The following is a 22,188-nucleotide window of genomic DNA, read 5'->3' as shown; positions in this document are numbered from 1 at the left end:
TTTACCATATTTACAATAAAAAAATATGCAAAAAAATTGTTTAGATAGTTTTATTATAGCTCATTCTAGATATCATTTGTCCAGACTCGACTTAGATAAGTTAGTTATAGCGATTAATAAGTAATTATGTTACGGCACAGTCAAAATATCAATCTATTGAAAATGTGTTTACATAACTTAGATTTAACGAGTCAATTGTAATTTCAAATAATTTAAACAATGTTATGAAAATATTCATTTTGATGTCAATATCCATCCACGTAACTTATAGCCTTTGATGATCCATTTTACTTATATATTTACGAATTGTTTACCTTGCTAGTTATATATATATAGTTGCAAGCCTATAAAAGGAGGCTTTTATTCTTTTCTTCTTTTTTTTCCTTCAATAAATAATGCCAATTTTATTAAAGGGAAAAGAAGAGAAAAATCTAAGAATTTTTATGGAAAAATTTATGAATTAGGGCAAGAGAGTATTCTACTAAACATAGGATGAGCATGCAACTCTTAAATTTATTAAACAATTCGAACTGCGTCAAAGTTTACGGTGTGGAAGAAGACAAGGTGAAAAACCCTCTCGGGCAGCTTGCACGTGTAAGCGTCAACGCGAACCACGTGTAAACTCGGACACGTATCCCTAAAACCTTTAGCAACCGAAGAGCAGAAATTTCAAAAAAGACGAATTACGAATTTCAAATTAGTATAATGAATGCTTCATGATAAAGAATGGCGATCTTTAGATCCATCAAAAACATAATCGCCAAAAGCTCAAAGAGCAAAACCCTCCCGTACTTCACTGCCACTGCCAATAACGCCGCTCTGTTTCTAACGCCGCCGTTTTGCACCCATCTCTCTCACAGACCTCCATTCTCCAAATGGATCGCTCCGTTTCAGGGCCCTCTCTTCCTGTCCTCCCCTCCCTGGAAGCTTTCCCAATCCGCCACTCCCCTGAACGGTGTCGTTCTCAGGAAAGTTCAGGCCTTGAATTTCGACTTGATTCGGGGTCACACTAATCTTCCTTCCGCGTTGGGTTTTCACCGACCGAATGTGGTGGACCCGGTCTGGTCAAAGGAAGAGGCGGAGAGACGTGGCCTAGTGAAGAGTTTCGTGAATTTGCCGAATTTGGTCTCCATGAGTCGTTTGGTTTCTGGGCCTTTCATTGCTTGGTATTATGTTTTGTTTTCTCTTGATTGTATTATTATTATTTTTCTAAAACTTTTGATTTTGCTGTCGTTGTTTGAGGATGAAGTATTGTTCTTTATGTTTCGTTTGGTTGCTGCAAAAAATGAGAAAAGAAAAAAAAGTAGTGAGTAGAATTTTAGGTAATGGGGTAAAATGAGAGGAAATTAAAAGGCCATCTATACTATAATTTTAGTACAATTCATGGAGGATGCTTTTCTTTGAGGCAATGTTGATGGCATCAACTTGTAGTTTCCTATGTTTGTCGTTTCAGCATTTGTTATTTATGAGACCTTCGTTTCTTTAATTTCTTCTATGAATGAATCTGTCGCTCCGTGGATTAGAGGGAAGGGCGATTAACAAGTTTCATTCCAGGATGATCACAAATGAAATGTATTCATCAGCATTTGTGGCGTTGTCTATCTCTGGAGCAACCGACTGGGTAAGATGATTTTTAAATGTATGGAAACTATTTACAGTTTTCCAAAATATGGGATATTGATTTTCATTTTTATTTCGTCGTGTAGCTAGATGGATATATTGCTAGGAGGATGAAAATTGATTCTGTAGTTGGCTCATACCTTGATCCTCTTGCCGACAAGGTAAAAGTTCATTTGTAGCTAAGCCTAATGTTATTTAGTATTTCTATTGACTGGTTACTTTTATTAGGATAAAATAAGGGGTTAATCCTTGTTTGATAATATGATTTTGTTATACTCAGATTCTTATTGGATGTGTTGCTTTGGCAATGGTACATGTGGATCTTCTTCACCGTAAGTTATCTTGGCTTTTTCCCTCATTTTATTGTGTTTCAGCTGCTGAAGAAGATCTGATGTTTATGAGAAGGAGAAAAAATTGAAATAAACAGGCAATGATAGCATTAGTGCAAACTCATTTCCCTGAATGTAGTATAAAACTGTTCTCTGTCTGTCTTGGGTTAGTGATTCTGTTTGGTTTTTCTGTTGTGAAGCTGGACTTGTTGGACTTGTTGTGTTGCGAGATGTTGCTCTAGTTGGCGGTGCTCTTTATCAAAGAGCTAGTATCTTGGAATGGAAGGTGAGATTGCCTAATTTTGAACCTTGTTTATGGGCAATTTTTTTTTTTTTTTTTCGGTATGACGATTTGAGTAGTAAATTAACTAAACTCCTGGTTGGAAACTTTGATGTCTTCTCTCAGTGGAAAAGCTGGTCTGATTTTGTCAACCTTGATGGAACCTGTTCCCAGAAGGTTGAACCTCTCTTTCTGAGCAAGGTAATTTTCAAGATTTTGTCTCTTCATCAGTAATGGATTCAGCCAACATTGGTGCATGGCTCCGCTGAAGTCAATGTAGTCTTGTTTGTTGTTTTATTATTTTAAAACCTTGGCTATAAATAGGAGGCATTGACATTAGAATTCATTGTAGAGGTTAATTTGGTTATGACTCTAAAAATTTAGGGAAGATGATTTATTTCTCTTCGTAAGAGTGAATAGGACATAAGGTAATTCCTGTGTGTTCTAGAACTGAAATTTTAATATCTTATACAGTAGAGACAGAATCCAAATTAATCTTGTGTTCCCATAGTTGGGACATCCCTAAGCTGACTCCCCGTAGGCATTTGGTAAAACTCTCATGTAAGGGGAAAAAATTTGCACAAAACATGAAGGCTGGCTCATGTGAGTGTTTATTTAGCCAAAATCTTCATAGTTTCTAACAAGGACCTTAACTGATGGCAGGTTAATACAGTTTTCCAGCTGGTTTTAGTTGCTGCAGCTCTTCTTCAACCAGAGTTTGGGACTCCAGAAACTCAACCTGTAATCACATACTTGAGGTAGTACAACGACCAAGGATATTTCTGTTTTAACAAGGTTGATAAATTTAACATCAAGTTTCTCTGGTGCAGTTTGTTGGTAGCTTCAACTACAGTGGCTTCTACCGCAGCATATGGTGTACAATACGTGAGGAAGAAATCCACCTTGATGTCAAGGAACTTATAGTTCTGAATTGTTACGACATGAACTGTACAGTAAAATGGCTGGTTGCCCGGGGCTATAATGAGGTTCTAAAGGTAATGGGTGCCGGTTTTATTACTGATGCAAAAAGAGTTCTAATTTTGTGGCATCCATTGGAGAGGCCAGGGAATTTTTTTGTTGGATTTTTTAAAGCCATTTCAGACTGTAGACCCTCGTGTTACGGACTGGCTGTGCCCTATGATAGCATTGTTGCTATCTAGCCCCCCCAGAAAAAGAGAGAATAATTCATATTGGATTCAATGTCTAAGCCATAGGGAAATGTGAAGCCATTAAGGCTTAAAGCTGAGGAAAGGAGGTCAAGTCTGCAGATATTTGAGTTTGGATAGCACACCTCAAAATGGGAATTGAAAAGAAAATAAGAGGCCATGAAAGGGTGGGGCTTTGTGATGAAGTCCTTGTCAATGTCGAGACCGGATGTGTGCTGAATCAAAAAATTTCTTCCATTCGCTTGTAATTTCTTGGCATGTTCTATAATCTATTCATCTTTTTAGGACTTGCTCTACCTCTTGCTTCAATAAGAATATTTTGTATCATCACATTATCTGGGTCTTGATAAATACAGTAATTATCATTTGATTATACTGTCAAGACTCAAGAGGATGCATATAAACATGGACAAGGCTCAAAATGTTGTGGACGAATCGGCTGTTACACTGAACTTTTGGTAGCAAAGGTGTAATGCCGCCATGGTAAAGCTAAAGGATATAAGTAGCTGATCAAAGCTTTCTTGCTTTTCAGTTAGTCATGGAATTGAATTTTCCCAGAATGTAATTGGAATACGGGGAACTGATGATAATTAGTTTGCTTGTGTAAAGCCGAGCAATGGTCAAAGCAATGGCATAATGGAAACAAAAATGTTAGGCAGATGCCATTCAGCCGGTACCTTCCCAAATAACATGCCATGACGCTGGCGCAGATAACAAAAATCTTGTTTTACATTTGAGTTTTAATAAAGACTGAATTTGAGTATTTGAGTTACTGTATTGAATAGGTTTGCGCACCAATGGCCTAAGTTTGCTCGACAACCCACATGAGGAACTGAGGAAGCAAAGTTTGCTAATGAAATTGATAGTATTTCTTTTTGGATCAGATAATGAATTGATAGTTATTTGCTAAGGATAATTTTCTCTTTAGTGATACACCGATATGTTTTTCTAACTTTCACTGCAAGAGGGGGGAAAAAAAGGAAGTTGAATATTCCTGGCCCAGGAGGATTATTGCGTTGTCGGAACAGTATTATGTATGTCCGATCTTAAAAATGAGAAAGATGTCCAACTTTTAATATGGAGTGATCTATAAATATCTAATGGGATATGTAATATTACGCTTGATGCAACATTTAGTACCAAAATCTTTTTCACTCGGTTTTCTCTCCATTCCCTTAACCTTGAAGGGAACATCAAGAGGAGACCTAGAGAGCATCTCAAGGAAGGGAAGGTGTTATGAGAGGTCTACTATGATCTACTATGATTATAATATGCTGCTTCACCCTAAAATATTAGGTCCTAAAACACACAGTAAAGAAAGAAGTTCTAGTCAAATCATTGTATGTTTGGGATTGAGATGCAGCCATGGTAGCAAGGAAATCAAATTGCTAGCAGTCAAGTTAAGAGGGTGGGAGAAGAGTGATTGCCAATCACATTAGCTGTGGTGCATTCAAACTATGCCGAAGCATAGAAATTACATACAACAATCTTGGAAAGCAAGACTCTCACATGAAAGCAAACCTTTAAAATCAAATTGACATTTTAACCAAAATTTGTACTCCATATCATATGCTAAAATTGCCAAAATCATCATAACCATGATGCCAGACAATAAATTAGGTCTACAAGCATAAAAAATAAGTCATGATGCAAGTTTCATAGCTTGGGAAGCATATCCTCCAACCCGTCTGTAGATAGCTTCAAGAACTACTTTTATCTATCTCAATGATTCAACAAATTAAACAAAATCTCTAGACTGGAAGATCCTATAAAATATTCCCAGATCCTAATATTAATCATTGTTCATGAAATGGAAAACAATAAAACGATGCATACTCACTATTGAGGCAAGCCTGCTTCAATCTCATTCCAGGTATCCACATTCTTGGTGAACTTCTCCTTCACTAGGCCAATAAGCTCCTTTGCTTCACTGACTTTGGAAGCACCAGCCAGCCCAGTCACCAATGATTTCATAGTCGAGAAATTAGGCACCCAACCCTTCTCTATACTCTCCTTGCAGAAGCCCAGTGCTGTCTCATAATCCCCACCTTTACACATGAAATACACCATAGTAAAATATACAGAGCTATTTGGCGACAACCCACTGTTACTCATAATCCTATAAAACTTCTTAGCTTCTTCAAAATTCCCATCTTTGCAGAACCCATAAATGAAATGGCTATAAGTGACTGAATTCGGCTTCATTCCTTTAGACAACATCTCATCAAGCAATGCCTTGGCTTCTGCACACTTTCTTAACTTACAAAGGCTATGAATCCTCACATTATACATGCTAACCCCAGACTTCATCCCATATCTTTCCATCATTTGCAAGACTTTATTCACATCTTCATACTTCTCCTCCTTATAAAACCCAGCCACCAAAGCTCCAAAACTCGAGGCGTTTGGTTTAATCGACTTCCTATCCATTTCAGCCAAAATCGAGTACGCAGAACTTGAATCACCGGACTCACAAAACGCCTTAATTACCCTGTTGTAAGTATCCAAATCCGGCTTGATTCCGTAAGTCTTGGGAAATTCGATAAATACCCGTTTAACTTCTTTGTAGTCTTTGGCTATCGTGAGAGCCAACAACAAAGCGTTGAAAGCCCCAACCGAATGACGGAGTTTATGCTCGTCCATTTCCTTAAATGTCCGGACGGCGTGCTCGGTCATGTTGGCTTGGCCGTACAGGATGATCGAGTGAGCGTGAAAGCGCTCGTTTTGCAAATCGGGTCGGGTCTTGAGCTCTTCGAGGTACTGCGAGATGCCATTGAAGTAATTGGCTTCTGATAGCTTGTTGATGGCGATTGAAAAGGCGAGGCGGTCGAGGTGGGACTCCGGTGTGAGGGCGGCGGCGCGGCAGATTTCGAGGATTTTTTCTGGATTGGATTCCGATTTTAGCAGAGTGAGAGCGGCGCGTGTCTTGTCCTTGCTGGTCAAGGGCGTTTTGTCGCCGGAGGAGAGGATAGATGACGTGGCCAAGTAGCGGTGGTGTTTTTGTGAGAACAGGTTTAGGTTCGTTCGAAGTCGGGAAAATAAAGCCATTCTATTCGTTTTAATATTGATGACTGGAAACGAAAGAGAGAGAGCTAGGGTTCTGGGTTTTAGTCTTTTAGAGAAGAGCACTACAGAGTGAAGCAGAGGATCCGTGTGATGGACGGTGGTGATATAAGAAAGCGGCAGATGCAAACATAGCGAGCAAACTGATTAAAGCAGACGAAAAAAAATGATCCGCTAAGGGGATTGAACCCGACGTGAATCGAACACGCAACCTTCTGATCTGGAGTCAGACGCGCTACCATTGCGCCACGGATCCTGTTGTTTGTTCTTGTCCACATTAATTATTTAAATTAGTAATATTTAAAACCCTGCCTTCTACCGCTACCCTTCCATGAAACTCCGCTCTTTAAATCACATTCACACGAAAGTTGAGACGACGACCAACTTTTGCAATCATTAATCTTTTCTAAATCAAAATCCTTTATAAAAGCAGCTCTCGTTAAAACACAGAGCCAAGGTTACAGCAAATGGATAGACAAAACAAAATGCTCCTCATTCGTAATAGTCAAATTCGCCCCGTGTATGTGCCAACAGCATTGCAGGATCTGAAAAGCTGCCTGACACAACCACAAGCATTGGGCTTGAACCAGCTTTCTTTTTGCCGGAACCAACTTTAGTATAGAAGAAACAGATCAGCAAGTTGTTAGCTTTGGTGATGAACTGAGTATTGCTCAAAGAATTCCATAACAGAACCAGCTCTGTAGGCTATCATTCAGTCTTTTCTTTACCCCAGTGCATGCTTTACCAAGTTTTTAGAAGACGAGAAGAATTACAAGGCACAAATGGAGGTGACTCCTCCAGCCAGATTAAGGACTCCTTTGCCAAAACCAATTTGGCCAGATTGAGATAAACCTCATCTCATGAGTCATGATCTAGGAATAGTTATGAGGCATGAAAAGGTTTCTCTCCACCATGACATCGTGGATCTCCGAGACCAGCCAACCAATGACGCATCTGCTGGAAATCTTTAGTAAGATTAGTTCGATAACATTCAAGAATTATGGTTCAACAATAAGAGGCAACAACCCTGCTTCCTCTGACAATTCAAAATAGCCAATGCCTCCACAAACTCAATATCACCAAAAAAATGTGTAAAAATTAATGGTAGAAGCCACGAGCTCCCATTGATAAAAATGCTGTAACCAAGTTTAGACAAATTAAAGACTCGCACTTCTTTCTAAGTAACAAAATTGAATTCACTTTCTTGCACTTCTATCTCTATGAATGTATGATGTGTATACTAAAACAGATTTCAATTATTCTTTTACAAATCATGAAATAGGGCCAAGTCAATAGCTACACATAAACTTGTGTCATATGGTCAATGACTTAACATTATCTTGAACTATTCCATTAGATTCTTAGCCTAAAATTGAGCTTTATTAAAAGTTTTAAATGATGAATTCAATCTATCTACAATTACCAAAGTAAATTGCACACCATAACTTGTCTTCACTTCCGAGGCAAGGCAGCTTCAATATCATTCCACATATCGCCACTCTTGGGGAACCTCTTCTTCATTAGTCCAATAAGCTCGTTCGCCTCAGCAACCTTGGAAATACTGGCCAGTCCAGTCACCAATGATTTCATAGTTGAGAAATGCGGCACCCAACCCTTTGCCATACTGGCCCTGCAGACCTTCAGCGCTGTCTCATACTCCCCCCCTTGGCACAGAAAATAAGTGAACATAAAAAAGCAATAACTATCTGGTTCACACCCTCCATTAATCATACTCGCAAACAACTTCTTAGCTCCCTCGAGATTCCCTTCCTTGCCAAACCCATGAATCAAATGCTTATACGTGTCCAAATTGGGCTTAATTCCTCTGGACAACATCCCATCAAGCAATGCCTTGGCCTCTTCAGACCTCTTTAACTTACAAAGACTCTGAATCCTTATATTATAAACATTAACCCCAGATGCAATCCCACATTTCTCCATCATTTGCAAAACTTTACCCACATCTTCATACTTGTGCTCTTTATAAAACCCAGCTAGCAAAAGCCCAAAATCCGTCGCGTTTGGTCTAATGGATTTTCTTCTCATCTCAGCCAGAATTGAATACACAGAACTCGAATCACCAGACTCACAGAACGACTTAATAACCTTATTGTAGGTCTCAGAATTCGGCTCGATTCCGTAAACTTTCGGAAACTCCGTAAATATCCGTTTAACTTCTTCGTAATTCTTTGATAAAATGCAACCTAATAGCAGCGCGTTCAAGGCGTCAACGGACTGACGAAGTCCGTACTTATCCATTTCCTCAAAAGTCTGCATCGCGTGGTCGATCATGTTGGCTTGGCCGTACAGGACGATGGAGTGAACGTGGAAACGCTCGTTTTGTCGCAAATCGGGTCGGGTCTTGAGCTCTTCGAGTAACTGAGAGATGGCGTTGAAGTGATTGGCCTGGGATAGCTTCGATACGGCGATTGAGAAGGCCATGCGGTCCAGGGGAGACTCCGGTGCAAGCGAGGCGCCGCAGCAGATGTCCAGGATCCTAAATGGATTGGACTCCGATTTCAGACGAGCTATAGTGGCGCGTTTCTTTTCCTTGATAGTCAACGCCGCAGCCTCGTTGCCGGCCGAGAGCAGTGATGACGTGGCCAGATTACGGTAATTTACAGTTTTCAGGTTAAAATTTGTACGGAGGCGATAAAATAAGGCCATTTTTCTTTTTAAAAAAAGAAATTTTTTTTTTAATCAAAATTCAGAAAGAGAAACGGTTTTGGGTTTCAGGTAGAGAACAATGAAAAGAAACTACAGAGTGGGTGCTGAGGTTTGTAATAATATTAAAAGTTCTGTGAAATTTTAAAATTAGCTACTTGAGCACCCTCAAGTTTAAAGTACCCTCCCCTGTGTAGACGGTTGTAGACGGCTGGGTCCCTGTCTCGTGCACTCTTATGCATATGCACTGGTTAGAGGAGAGATTAGAGCCGCTTCGGCATTATCCTTCTGACTAGAGAGAACTACTATGCCTGAGGCATGTTACTGAGTAGCATGTGACAGGTGTAATAAATAAATAAAAAATAAAAAAACATTTTCCATACTCCAATATTCCGCTTCACTATAATTAATTAATCATTTATTTTTATCAAAAAATTATTTATTTGTTTAATTACTTGCAGTTTGTTAATGTTTAAGTAAATTTCAAAATATAAAATAAAATATTTTTTTAACAGCACGGTGAATTTCATGATTCATAAAATAAATTTTGAACAAGAAAACGTAATTTTAAATTTTGTTTGTATATTTTTTTAAATAAAATTTATTTAAGTGAAACTCTATTCAGTATAATTTTTTAAATAATACTTATTCAAGTAAAGATTTTGTTAATAAAATTTTTAAAATAGAGATTTTATTTAAAAAATTTGATTATCTAATTGTCAACGTAAATTTTTATTAAAAATTATAAAATTATTTAATAAATAAATTTTTTAAAATTATATTATAAAAAATAAAATAAAATAATTAAATAAATAAATAATATTTTAAACATTTTAATTAAAAAAAATCAATCTCTACTACTAAAACCTCAAAATTTGAGTTTTCATTAGTTGAAGTAAATTGACTTATCTTTTCCTAGTAAGCTCTACCAAAAAATATTTTAACACTTGTTTCACTTCATTTTATTTATTTTGCATTGTCTTCTGAACAACAACACCTTGCGAAATTAAATCGAAAAAGAGCCCAGATCTTCAGCGTAAATTTTCTCATGTCCTTAATGATGCCGGCAACCGACCAAATTACACTATGTTACCAGCAACTCTGAAGAAAGGACTTTTTGTTCACTACAGATGACTGCCCACCACTTTAAAAAAAAAAAAAAATCAATTTTCAACAAAGTAATAGCGATCTTTGCTTGTCGAGGTCGACGGCGCGGCCGCGAGAATCGTGCCGCTAAATTTCTGCAACAGTTGGGCTGAACCGAATTTAAAAAAAAAAAAATGTATGATTTGGTTTCAGGGGATTGAACCCGACGTGAATCGAACACGCAACCTTCTGATCTGGAGTCAGACGCGCTACCATTGCGCCACGGATCCACACGTAAACTAATCACCTAAAATTATTTTATATTTGATTTAAAAAATATTTTTGGGGCATTTCACCTGTAGACATAGAATTCTTATTTGTCATATTATTGCATTCATTCTTTTAATTTTAATTAAATTTCTTTTAATAGTTTTGTCTTTGTAACTTATTAGTGTAAAGTCAACATTGATTAAGCATAAATTTTGTACTTAAAAATATTGAATAGGATCGTTTGCATTGAATGTTTTGCGTTCTTAATATTCCGAGTATAATCATCATAATGCTAATATTTTCCTTTGAACCAAAAAAAAAAAATAATAAATTCTGGTTATTGCCTATTTATTTCTTAATTTTTAAGATAAAAAACATGCAATCTACGAGTAAATCGAAACTTTATCTTTATGTGACTATGGTTTGCATCGTTATCTTTTGGTGCTATAATGTCAATCTACTACTACTTAAGATGTTTATCTCCTTGTAAGAAAAATAAAATGTTTATCACAATCGGCAGATTAATGATATTGACTAAAGAATATTATCCTTATGACTAAAGAATATTATCCTTTCTTTTTATATAAAGACTCTTGTTTATTTTATGTGAAATTGATTGGAAACTTGAGACAATGACCAATTATTTAATTAATTGAAGTATCCGGTCTTCTGTTAGCCAAATTTAAAAAGAAGTAATACTCCTTAGTCACACTTCGAAGTCCTTAGGTTGCATAATCATTTTCTTGAATGGATGGAATTCGTACTTCACTACAAGAGTAAATATAAGTCAAGGAAAAAAAATTATATTAAAATGTCACAAATATGTCGATCAGTTGCGTGCCATATTAGGGCTAGCAAAGGCTAAAGTCCTTGACTTTTCAAAATTTATAAATTTTACTTGATACTTGTCTCGTTTTTAATTTGATTTACCATAAAAATTTCTATTAAATTTTAAAAATAATTAAATTATTAAAGTATTTATTTTTACACTTGCAACCTACAAATAAATATTGTTATTTTGAATTCCCTTGGGTCCTACCTCTTATGGTACAAAAAAACAAAAACTATTTCATGTTACTAAATTTATCCAAATGTTTTTCTTCAATCAATTTTATAGCACTTAAAATTCAACTTAATGTTTACATTATGAATGTGGATTCTAATAACAAATTTTCAAAATTAAAAGGGATTGGTAAGCTAATAAAAAAAATAGTTGATACTAAAATGGATAAATTGTATTCATTAATTTTTTCTTGTTTGAACTTAGCCCTGTTAGATTGAATTCTTAACACTGCCACTCATGTCGATTGTAATTTATATGTCGTGTGGTCAATTATCGAGCACAAACAATGAGAATATCATTCACTCAAGAATAAGGTTTATTTATAAATTTGAAAGACATATCGATTTAATCTTTAATAAAAATTATGTAAATCTCATTATTTTTGTGTTTTCATTGCAAGCATAAGCTTCAATGGGCATTGTTGTGAGAAGTTGTGAGAAGTTGTGCTTTCAAAATAAAAGTGTCCTTCACGAACCATAGGTTTTGTTATCATAAGTAGTACAATTTTAAATTATTTTTGACGCATAGAGAGAGATATGTACTGTATATAGAGATGGGAAATTGATCCATGAAATTGGATATTCGAATAATATTCATTAAAAATATTTTGAATTAGATATAAATTTTAATTAAATTATTCAACTAGATAGTAGATGGATATAATAAATATGTAATCAGTGTATGATGAATACGTCACCATAAAACCAAAGTCCAAACGCGCCGACTAACCAGGTACCGACTAACCGTCCTTGCCGGATTGCCGGTGGGTGAGGTGATGCCTAGACGGTGAGGAAACTTCACATCGCAAGCTGTTAAAACAACACTCCTTCCCTAGACTCTTTGACCAGCGGGCCCCTCACTGATTGTCCAAGGGAAAATCTCTAGGAGCATCTCCTCACTCTCACCTTCAACACGTGATTCTCTCCTACTCAAATTTAATTTTTCTTCCCTTACGATCATCATATTCTTGTGCCACAAAATTGGTCACCTTTGACTTTTTCTTTTATATATATATATATATATATTTTTTTTTCAATTATGAAGTTTTTAAAGTGATATAAAATTATTTTCGTCCGATGAAAAGTGTGAAGTAATAAATAATCTTATCAAGTATTTAAAAATGCTTGGAACTATTTTAAATATTGTTTTATAACTTAATTTTTTATTCCTGAAACTTTTATAATTCTTCTTTTTTAATTTAATTTGTTTTCTGATTCATATAAAAATAATTATATAAACAATTTAAATAAAAATAAATTTATTGTACAGTTTTAAATACATTTTTTAACATACCATCAATTCCTTAATATTTGTATTATTTAATATAATATAAAAAAATCACTTCCTAACATAATATCGTTAAATTTGTTTGCCGCCTAATTAGTAATTACACCGGTACCAATTACACGCCATTTTTCTGCAATTAGTAAAAATGAAAAAAAGACACAAAAAAGAAAATAGTAGACACTTTCTACTATGTTCACCTCACTGTAGTAAATTAGCAATAAACCAATTGAAAGGAAAAAAAAAAACAAACTAACAATTGTAGCGCAGTTTTTACCACGTGTCGAACGCAGAGAAATCAACAACAAATCAAAACGTGACAGGTGTAAAAATCTGACCAAAATAAGAACAAAGAACAACTAATCTCATTCGTTGATCTCGTAGAAACTTAGGTGAGGGACGCCGTGTCCATCTGGTAGAGTTATACCAAGTCACACAATTATTTTTACTTCTTTCAAAAATTTCCTCCGCGATTGGTAATTCGTACTTTCGTGTTTGGGCTGGTGTCCACGTTTCTTGGCTTCTCAAAGGCTGGAGTTTGTACTTGTTGGCGAGGAGAAAGGAGTTTTGACTTCCTCGGGAGAGCTCGCGAAAAGTTTGTAGATAATGAGGAGAATTACGGGAATGCCACTGAACTCATCCTCTTCCGAGTTAGGAACTGTGCTCACGAGCTGGTGGGCCGAGATCAACGAGTCGTCTCAGTGGCAGGACGGGATCTTCTACTCTCTCTGTGCTGCTTACGCGCTTGTATCCTCTGTTGCTCTGGTTATTCTCTCTCTTTCTCTCTTCTTGTATGATCATGTTTTGTTGTTTTGAGATTTGATTTTATGAAAATCGAATCATTTAATAACATGTTTTTGTATTTATTGTATATAATTATTGAATTCATCTTAAGTTTCGGAGAATGCATGGCAATTTTTTCTTTTCTTTATTATTGATATTATTATTATTATTTGTGTGTGTTATTCACGAGCATCTTGAAAATTAGGAAATGCTACTGTTATTCTAATTCAAGTCTAATTTACAGTTTGTAAGACATGTTTGCTTCTGCGTGCTGTGATTTTGTGGTTAGATTAGTTGACGTGAATGACGAGGTTTTCTGATTGATGTTTATGATGAGCAGATACAATTAATAAGGATTGAGTTGAGAGTGCCTGAATATGGTTGGACAACACAGAAGGTCTTTCATCTTATGAACTTCATTGTAAATGGAGGTGATAACTAGAGTCTTTGTGACATTGTGATTGTCGTCACTCATTTTATTTTATTGGGAACTAATTTGACTTTGAATTTTGTCTTCTTTTTTACTGTAACAGTACGTGCAGTTGTTTTTGGGTTTCACATGCAAGTGTTTCTTTTGCATCCCAAGGTCAGTTTGCTGTAGTTCTGATAAATTGCAATTCTATTCTTGATCAACCATATATGCTTTGGCTTTCAAATCCTTAAAAAAAAAATTTTTTTTTCAGCGTACGAACAAATAGTGAAAATTTTCTTGATATCTTCCTTACCGTTTATTCAGTCCATAGCATTGTCTGTATGTTATACTTTAATTATGAAACATTGTGCATTTTTCTGAGCTTTCTGTACTTGTGCTAACATTCTAAACTACTGGTAAATAAAGTTTCTGGGGTCATTGTTCTTTGTTAATGTGAATTAGATGACACTTTACTTTTCCTGCCATAATATGGCATCTAGAATGTCCAAGGCCTTCTTACGACATGGTGCTGCTGTGTATATTGAACCAGGTGCTTACGCTTGTAGTATTGGATCTTCCGGGACTGTTGTTTTTCTCTACATACACACTACTTGTCCTCTTTTGGGCAGAGATATATCACCAGGCAAGTAACTAATGTTTTTATGTTGCCATTAGATTATTTGCAAGATTGTATGATTGCTGCGAACTTGTATGATTCCTTCTTTTTTTTAATCTATTCAAGGAAATATTAACATATTAACGGATTGACAGGCAAGAAGCTTACCAACTGATAAACTCAGGATTTTTTATATCTCAGTCAATGGAATAATATACTTCATACAGGTATGGTCCATCTCACTTTCACTAGTTGTCTTATACTGCTGTGGTTTTGACATTTATGTAAATCTTGTAGCTGGTTTATTCTTTGGATTCTAGAGCAGTTACTGTAATTTCTGTTTATTTATTCACTGTAGGGTTTATTGCACATAGTTATAACTTAGAAGTACAACTTCACAAGGCAGGCATGCCTATTGGTTATATCATCTTGAAAATGGTTGAAATTTTGGAAGAAAAATGATATCTAAACATTCAAATCCATACGTACAGAATTTCTCACTAACTTCTATGAGGAAGCAGCATAGGAGCACATTTGCTAGCATTACTTTGAAATTTCTAAATTCCCTTTGTAGTCCTTGCACGCAATATGAGGTTGAACATTCTTGTAACCACTTCTGCATGCAGCATAGTCAACTGCAAGCCCATAATCGAACTTAAAGTGATAGTATTTATATTTCCAATCTAGATATCTAAGGTTCAAATGCCCTAGGAGCTACCTATCTGGGTAGAATGTCCAATGAGTCTCTTAGTTTTCTATAAAGGTTGACAGTTTCGGCAATAGTCTTTTGGAGTTAGTATTAAAAAATTTATATATAAATACATATTTATCCCCTCAGAACCTTTATTACAAATATGATTGTTTTTCGCTGTCCAAGAGATTAATGTTTAATGGTTTTCCTTAGAAGTCTTGCTAAAAGCATTCAAAGTGCACAGTATGATGCAGATAGAGAGTTAATTTAGGAGTACAGTTTGTACTCCAGACTCCTAGCATGTGCTGAGCAGCCCCTTACAATCCACATTCATGATGTTGCTTACTAGCAAGCTTGAGCAAAATTTTACAAAATGAAGTGTTTGTACAGGTCTGCATCTGGGTTTACCTCTGGATAGATGACAGCAGTGCAGCGGAATTCATCGGAAAGATATTTATTGCCGGTAAGTTCTTGTTTCTTAATCTAACTAGGTTTTTCATACAGTAATATTGGAGGTTAGCACTTCAAGTTGTCATTCATTTTTCTAGATTATCTATGCATTATAACTGTTGCTGCTCTCATATAAATGCACATACTTATGGTACTCGTTTTTCAGTGGTGTCATTTATTGCAGCATTAGGCTTCTTGCTCTATGGAGGAAGGTGAGGTTTCATGTCAAATTATATGTAGTGGTTAGAGCATTAGAGTGGTTTCGAATCCTTTTCCTCACTTGTATTTGCTTCTTTCTTTTTGTTTGTACATCTCCATCTTTTGCATTATCATTTATGATGCTGGTAGATTATTTTTCATGCTGAGACGCTTCCCGATTGAATCAAAAGGGAGAAGAAAGAAGCTTCACGAGGTTGGTTCTTCCCTTCATTGTAAATCTATGGGATCACATTTGTGACTCAATATCCTTGGCTGCTTTTGTGTCTTTGAATGAAGCTTGTATATGTGTATGCATGTATTTGTTGGGTTTTCAATTTGGCATTTTTCCGGGGAAAACAAATTTGGCAATAGATCTGCTTATAATTAATTTCTTTCATGGATTATGATTTGGTAAAGACATTTTAATTTTGGTTTGGTCTGGAATCTGCCAAATCCTTCTAGAAGTTAATCATGTTACCGTTTGGTGACTTTGGTGTCTCTATTCTGTGGAAAGTGCACTTAGGTTTATTTAATCACAATCTTTCCAATACTATGAAGGTAGTTGTGTCTGTTCCTGCACATGCTTGTGTTTATAGCTTTTGTGTTACCATAAACATGGTAGTGGAGGTGAATGAGATATATGGAATGGATATTTTTACATGCCTATTGCATCTTGAAGATACAACTCTGGAGTCTCTGATCTAAAATGATCTTTTCGCACTGTACAAATTTGGGTACTCTGCCTTGCGTCAAGCAACATTTTTGCTGTTTCTGGGAGAAAACATGCTGGGATATTGATGGCTCTAAAGTAGTGTGATTGATGCAATATGCAATATTTTTGCAGGTTGGATCTGTGACAGCCATTTGCTTCACTTGCTTCCTTATACGATGCTTTGTGGTATGTTCCAAACTATATTGTCTCCTCCTAATTAGGTTTACAAGAGGTTTCAGACTTTTAGTGCTTATGAAGCTAATCCAAATCCTGCACATCCCATACATGCCATATAATGTAATAATTTGAACTTTTTGTATATGTTTGTCAATTTGACCACTTTGACGAAACAAAATATCTGCATAAAAGTGTGTGCCCCATTGTGGTCGTCTTGCTTATTGTAGAAGTAGAAAATGGAATAGAAGGTAGATGGTGATAATTTGACACTTTGTTTTTGTAGTTCATGGTAGAGGATTTCATAATTTCTTTCTTTATCTTTAAAATTTACTTGAGAAAAGCAAAAGGAAATCTCTTTAGTTATTTTGCAGTTTAATTGGGGGAGCGGGGTGGGGGTGAAGGGGAAAAAAAATAGTCCAGTTACTTCAACGTGATGATGGATATTCAAATGTTTCTAAGTTTCCAGAGCAGTATAAGATTCAATCTTGGCTTTCAGTTAGTGCCTTAGTGGTGTTGAAGTTTCATAAAGGGGAAAAAGATAGTCCAGTCACTTCAACGTCATGATGGATATTTACGTAGGACATCGTGATTTTTGTTGAGAGTCACCATGTGATTCAAGTACAAAGAAGCCTGAAAGGTTAATGATCATTGAGTGCTCTACAAGGACCAAAATGAATGTAGATTGGGGTTCTATGTTTGCTTTAATATATTTTGGATTTGCTGCACATAAATTGGATCTCTCAGATGCACATGCACTGTTAACTAAATTCCCAAAATGCAGGTGGTTTTATCTGCTTTTGATAAAGATGCTTCCCTGGATGTGATGGATCATCCAGTTTTGAATTTGATCTACTACATGGTATTATGCTACTTCTTGTATTTATTTTATTTTTGCTTATTATTTATTTATTTATCTAAAAGTGGGATTGTGTGCAAACAGCTGGTGGAGATCCTACCCTCTGCTCTAGTCCTGTACATCCTGCGCAAGTTGCCTCCCAAGAGAATTTCTGCCCAATATCATCCCATCCGGTAGCCGTGCTCCTCCTTGTCTGAAGTGTCATCTGCTCCCTGACCTCGCCAAACATGCCACTTCTAGAGGTTTGTAGTAGTTTGAGAGTTAAGAGGGCAGTTGGAGTTGAGATTGAGGCTTGAGCACAAAAGCCAGAAAGACAATCCCAATGTATTATCCTGGTGAAGCTCCTGCTGTCGGCTATATTTTTTGCATGGATTAACGAAGATGTTTGCAGCTAGCGGTAGGGGGATTTTTTTTTTTTTTTTTTTTTCAAAATTGATATCTTCATGGCTTATGTGAAGAATTGGTTATTTCGTGTAATATGTTTGTTCAAAAGTGTGAAATTGGGGGGATTTTTAATGTCTGTCTCAATGTGGAAGTTATCACTTTGTCATGTTTAAAGAAGTTTAGATATTATGATGTGTGGTGAAACTGAAAGGTCGACGAAATTTGAAATGATACACATGCCCTCTCCTTTTTGGCCTTTGGTGATACACGTCATCTTCCGATTTTACTCTTACTGAAGTTGGACTACTGTTGTATCGGGTTTGGTCTCTTTGAACAACTGGCAAAATTATAGAGGAGGCGGACGTCATCTTCTTCTACTTTTTTATTTCTCGGGGCCAATACTTCTCGCATCGTCAGCTTCAAACGATACAAATCCTTTTTTATTTTGCTTGTAAACAATTTTAATTTTACAACCCGGCTGGCATAATCCTTTGCTGTGAAATAATATTCACAACTTGACATGGTAGAACTTTTGAAACAAGTTAAGAGCTGGTCATGTGGGTTTCTCAATTCTCAGTTTCCACTATTTCAGCAGCAAACGCATTCAACGTTAAAGAGAAATTACGAAATAGTGCGCAATTTTTCTTTCTAATCTTTCCTGAGCCAGAACAAGAAGACAACCCCAAGTGCCAAAAACTAAAATCAGTATCTGGCAGAAAGATAAACATTAGCGAAAGGTAATTTAACAAAATTTCAGGGCAAAGATTCTAAGAAGAGGCTTTTTGACCTTTTTCATAAAATAATAAAGTGGCAATATTCATATTTATATTCATATTTCAAATGGAGAATAAAAATTGTGTTGATTTTTAATAAAAAAAAATGTAACTGGATAATAATATAATCCTAAATTTTCATATTTAATGATCATACATTATTCTTATGATGAGTTGTCCTTACAACAAGTTAGAATATAATAATTAAAATAGTAATTATACTTCTAAAGGAAAGCTGCTAAAAGAAAGTTGACATTGGCTGTGTAAATCCTTAGTTGCTATAGCTTCAGTCAACAAATGCACAAGAAGCACCCTGTACCAACTACAATCATTCATTCCTCTATGTATAGATTACAAAACTCATCTTCAAATCCAGACAGATCTAGCAGCGACAGGATATAGCATATACAAAGTTAAGCTGTAATGTACTTATGACATAAACACCATAATTAGCTAGTTCACGTAAATACTTTCAAGACATGGGTCAACAACACTTTCTGCAGGCCGCAGACTTCCCATACAGATCAATACAAACCAAAAGTGAGCCCTCAAGAGAGTCCCATCCCTCAAAGGTTCTCATTAGTCTTGGTGAACTTCCTCTGCAGGTGGTGGAGCAAATCTCACATTTGCAGGCCGTGCTACCACTACAGCCTCATCCGCAAACAGTGCTTTGATAAAAGATGGTGTTTTTAAGGGCCGGCGACCTGTCATCCTAGGATAAACATCTTCGAGAAAATAGTAGGCATGACCGGCTATCATCCCCTGAAATATAGGGTAAAACAAACCATAAAGCAGAGAGATAGATGTGGTTGGTGGGTGAGACATACTGTTAGAATGTGCAAAAGTGTTTCAGATCAAATAAAATATCATGTCAATGTCTTTTTCACCAATGTGAAATTAAGAACATACCAGCAAATCCACCCAAGCGCTAGCGCCAACGAAGACTGAGAATCCCAAGAGCACCTGCAAGGAGGCAACAAGACAGTAATTACAACACCAAGCGGTTGAAAGGAACCGGTCGAAGGATGATATAGATCCTGCTTGGGATTGAGGCGCAGTAGCTTTTAAGTTACAGCTGTTGTTGAAAAAAAAACTATAACTATAAAACAAAAGCTAATAATATGTAGTAAATATAATATTTTTGACAAAATTATTAAAGATATAATAGATTTTTCATCATACAAGTGAAAAATCATATAAACACTTTAATGCTATAACTTTTAAGTTACAGCTACCCAACCTCAATCCCAAACAAGAACGTAAGCTACGAAGAAAGATACCAAAACATTGCTGCTTCTCAGTGGGAAAGATTCCATATTGAGTTATTATTAACTAAATCAAGATTAATTAAAGACTAGAATGAAAACCAGATACTAATAGAACACTGTGAAGAATCTATGAAGCTAACTCACCCATGGTAAGTAAGCTGCTGTAAATGTAAAAAGGCCCAAAAAACTCATGTGGATGAAAGGATTTTGTTTGCTCCATACATAAACCTGTAGTGAGCAGGAAAATAGTGAGGCTTCCAGGAAAGTAGTCTCCAGCCATATCACCAATAAAACAATTTTAGCAATTTGAATAAATGAAAACTAACCATCATGAGTGTCAATGAATTGCTAAGGAAAATGATTTTTGCAAATGATTCTGACAAGTAAGGTATCATCCCCCCAATAAGAACAGTGCCAGTTAGAAAAGTGGCTCCAAATAAAAGCATGTACAAGAAATCTGCAGTCCTTCCCCTGAAGGAATTCTCTTCAAGAAGCTTGCAGTATCGTGCGAGAAAAAACATATGGAACAAAAAATCTAAATCTGTCATCACAAAAAAAATTGCCATATTAATAGTTACAGTATTGGTTGCTCCATCAATATAAAAACAATCAAACATGTGTGTTGCTTGTAGCATGTTCAACAGTACACAATGCATTTATATATTGCTTGTATATTTGCAATAAACGAAGTGTATGACTGACAAAACTGACATAAATGCAAAACAATGTATCAATTGAACTAGCATATCCAGAGGTCAAGTGTGAAAGGCCAAAACTAAATGCTTTGTACACATAAATTTGAAACTATCAATGCCCACTTTTACCATCACAACACAATTGGATACCCTCAGGTCCCAAACTTACCCATTTTCCGGAAGAAGAGAAAATTGGTGATAAGGCGCCAAAACTGATAATGCTTAACCACTAACGTTGGGTGCAAGCACAGATTAAAAGGAGATATTATCTGCAAAATTTTAACATAAAGAAGGGAAATTATGAGAATAACAAATGATGTCACTGAATCAAAATACATAAAACTTAGCAGAATTATGAGTAGGGTTTTCTATCAATGCCCACTTTTACCATCACAACACAATTGGATACCCTCAGGTCCGAAACTGACATCTGAATAGCTAGAATTCAGATGTCACTCGCTACTTATCAGAATTATGTTGGGCAAATAGAGGACAAAACGACATGAGCAATGGAATCCCAATCATTGCAAACCAATTCAATCAAAATACATAAAACAATTGAAAACTAAGGAAAGGACGAAATTTTAAAAAACCCACATTGCAAAATGAAAATCAATTGAAAGCACCAGAAATTTGTAAAATTGAGACAAACCCAGATGAAATCGTACAAAAATAAATAAATAAAACCCAATCGCCCAGAAGCAATATCACAATAAATTACACCATCTAATTAGAAAACCCTACACAAAAAAACCATAATAATCTATACGTAAAACCCCTAATTGCTAAACCAAATACAAGCATGAGAGAAAGAAGATGACATACATCGAGAGAGCAGCCGACGGTGGTGACGATAGCGGCTGTGAGATACGTGCGGGTGATGATAGGCATCTGTTTGTACCAATCTTCAACAGCCTGAGCCATTTTCTTTTAATTTTTTTGACTATATGGTTTATCTATCTATCTCTAGAGCCCCGAAAGTGTGCTGATTTTTTTTTTCTTTTTGAAAATTTAAAGATTTCTGAGTGAAGTGAAAAATAAAGGGGGGTTTTTGATTGTGGAGATAGATCGGGAGAGAGCTTTCAATTCTTTTCGTCTTTTGAGGCCAAGCACAAAACATGTTTTATGTATTAATAATCTCTATTCTGTTCTATCTAGGATGACAGGACATGACCAATAAGAGGGCGTGTGGTGCTCACGTTCCAATTATGTGTTTTTGGCTACGATTTCATGTGTTCGATTCTATTTTGATTTTTCTCCTCCTCACAGTGATAGATCTTATACGATCTCTTTTACTTCAATAATACACAAAATAAGGATTTACTTTTACTAAAAAAAATGGTTATCA

General features: G+C 35.9%; 5 protein-coding genes and 2 non-coding genes across 11 annotated transcripts; 2 read left to right on the top strand and 5 right to left on the bottom strand.

Moving 5' to 3' along the window:
* Nucleotides 1-555: 555 nt before the first annotated feature.
* Nucleotides 556-3,847, top strand: LOC18052387 (cardiolipin synthase (CMP-forming), mitochondrial). Its single transcript, XM_006448992.2, has 8 exons — nucleotides 556-1,166; nucleotides 1,555-1,621; nucleotides 1,707-1,781; nucleotides 1,901-1,952; nucleotides 2,150-2,235; nucleotides 2,356-2,430; nucleotides 2,893-2,987; nucleotides 3,060-3,847. Exons 1-8 carry the CDS (start codon nucleotides 727-729, stop codon nucleotides 3,151-3,153), a joined length of 984 nt encoding a protein of 327 aa, XP_006449055.1. The 5' UTR covers nucleotides 556-726; the 3' UTR covers nucleotides 3,154-3,847.
* A 963-nt stretch (nucleotides 3,848-4,810) lies between these two features.
* On the bottom strand, nucleotides 4,811-6,709 carry LOC18052386 (pentatricopeptide repeat-containing protein At1g61870, mitochondrial). Its single transcript, XM_006448991.2, has one exon. The coding sequence runs from the start codon at nucleotides 6,441-6,443 to the stop codon at nucleotides 5,235-5,237; it is 1,209 nt and encodes a 402-aa protein (XP_006449054.1). The 5' UTR covers nucleotides 6,444-6,709; the 3' UTR covers nucleotides 4,811-5,234.
* On the bottom strand, nucleotides 6,643-6,714 carry TRNAW-CCA. Its single transcript has one exon. It is a non-coding gene; the product is annotated as a tRNA-Trp (tRNA).
* Nucleotides 6,715-6,863: 149 nt separating this feature from the next.
* Nucleotides 6,864-9,430, bottom strand: LOC18052385 (pentatricopeptide repeat-containing protein At1g61870, mitochondrial). 4 transcript variants are annotated; one of them, XM_024192062.1, is made up of 2 exons: nucleotides 7,882-9,430; nucleotides 6,864-7,412 (listed from the first exon to the last, which is right to left on the bottom strand). In XM_024192062.1, the coding sequence occupies exon 1, from the start codon at nucleotides 9,123-9,125 to the stop codon at nucleotides 7,911-7,913; it is 1,215 nt and encodes a 404-aa protein (XP_024047830.1). In that variant the 5' UTR covers nucleotides 9,126-9,430; the 3' UTR covers nucleotides 6,864-7,412; nucleotides 7,882-7,910. The 4 variants fall into 4 exon arrangements, with proteins under 4 accessions (XP_024047830.1, XP_024047829.1, XP_024047831.1 ...); XM_024192061.1 differs by having other exon boundaries at nucleotides 6,864-7,423; nucleotides 7,899-9,430; XM_024192063.1 differs by having other exon boundaries at nucleotides 6,864-7,415; nucleotides 7,899-9,430.
* Nucleotides 9,431-10,426: 996 nt separating this feature from the next.
* On the bottom strand, nucleotides 10,427-10,498 carry TRNAW-CCA. The gene has a single exon. It is a non-coding gene; the product is annotated as a tRNA-Trp (tRNA).
* Nucleotides 10,499-13,221: 2,723 nt separating this feature from the next.
* LOC18052384 (tobamovirus multiplication protein 1) lies at nucleotides 13,222-18,417 on the top strand. Of its 2 annotated transcripts, XM_006448988.2 has the most exons (11): nucleotides 13,223-13,590; nucleotides 13,949-14,039; nucleotides 14,142-14,194; nucleotides 14,571-14,663; nucleotides 14,792-14,863; nucleotides 15,718-15,790; nucleotides 15,944-15,989; nucleotides 16,126-16,189; nucleotides 16,820-16,873; nucleotides 17,646-17,723; nucleotides 17,805-18,415. In XM_006448988.2, exons 1-11 carry the CDS (start codon nucleotides 13,432-13,434, stop codon nucleotides 17,895-17,897), a joined length of 876 nt encoding a protein of 291 aa, XP_006449051.1. In that variant the 5' UTR covers nucleotides 13,223-13,431; the 3' UTR covers nucleotides 17,898-18,415. The 2 variants fall into 2 exon arrangements, with proteins under 2 accessions (XP_024046960.1, XP_006449051.1); XM_024191192.1 differs by lacking the exon at nucleotides 16,820-16,873 and having other exon boundaries at nucleotides 13,222-13,590; nucleotides 17,805-18,417.
* Nucleotides 18,418-19,191: 774 nt separating this feature from the next.
* LOC18052383 (derlin-2.2) lies at nucleotides 19,192-21,969 on the bottom strand. The gene is made up of 6 exons (XM_006448986.2): nucleotides 21,666-21,969; nucleotides 21,010-21,109; nucleotides 20,472-20,686; nucleotides 20,290-20,373; nucleotides 19,787-19,840; nucleotides 19,192-19,639 (listed from the first exon to the last, which is right to left on the bottom strand). The coding sequence occupies exons 1-6, from the start codon at nucleotides 21,762-21,764 to the stop codon at nucleotides 19,457-19,459; spliced, it is 735 nt and encodes a 244-aa protein (XP_006449049.1). The 5' UTR covers nucleotides 21,765-21,969; the 3' UTR covers nucleotides 19,192-19,456.
* Nucleotides 21,970-22,188: the final 219 nt, after the last annotated feature.

The sequence above is a fragment of the Citrus clementina genome, unplaced genomic scaffold (assembly GCF_000493195.1).
Source record: "Citrus clementina cultivar Clemenules unplaced genomic scaffold, Citrus_clementina_v1.0 scaffold_2, whole genome shotgun sequence".
Classification (NCBI taxonomy): Eukaryota; Viridiplantae; Streptophyta; class Magnoliopsida; order Sapindales; family Rutaceae; genus Citrus; species Citrus x clementina.
Note: the sequence above shows the minus strand (reverse complement) of the source record. Positions and strands in the feature narration are given on the sequence as shown.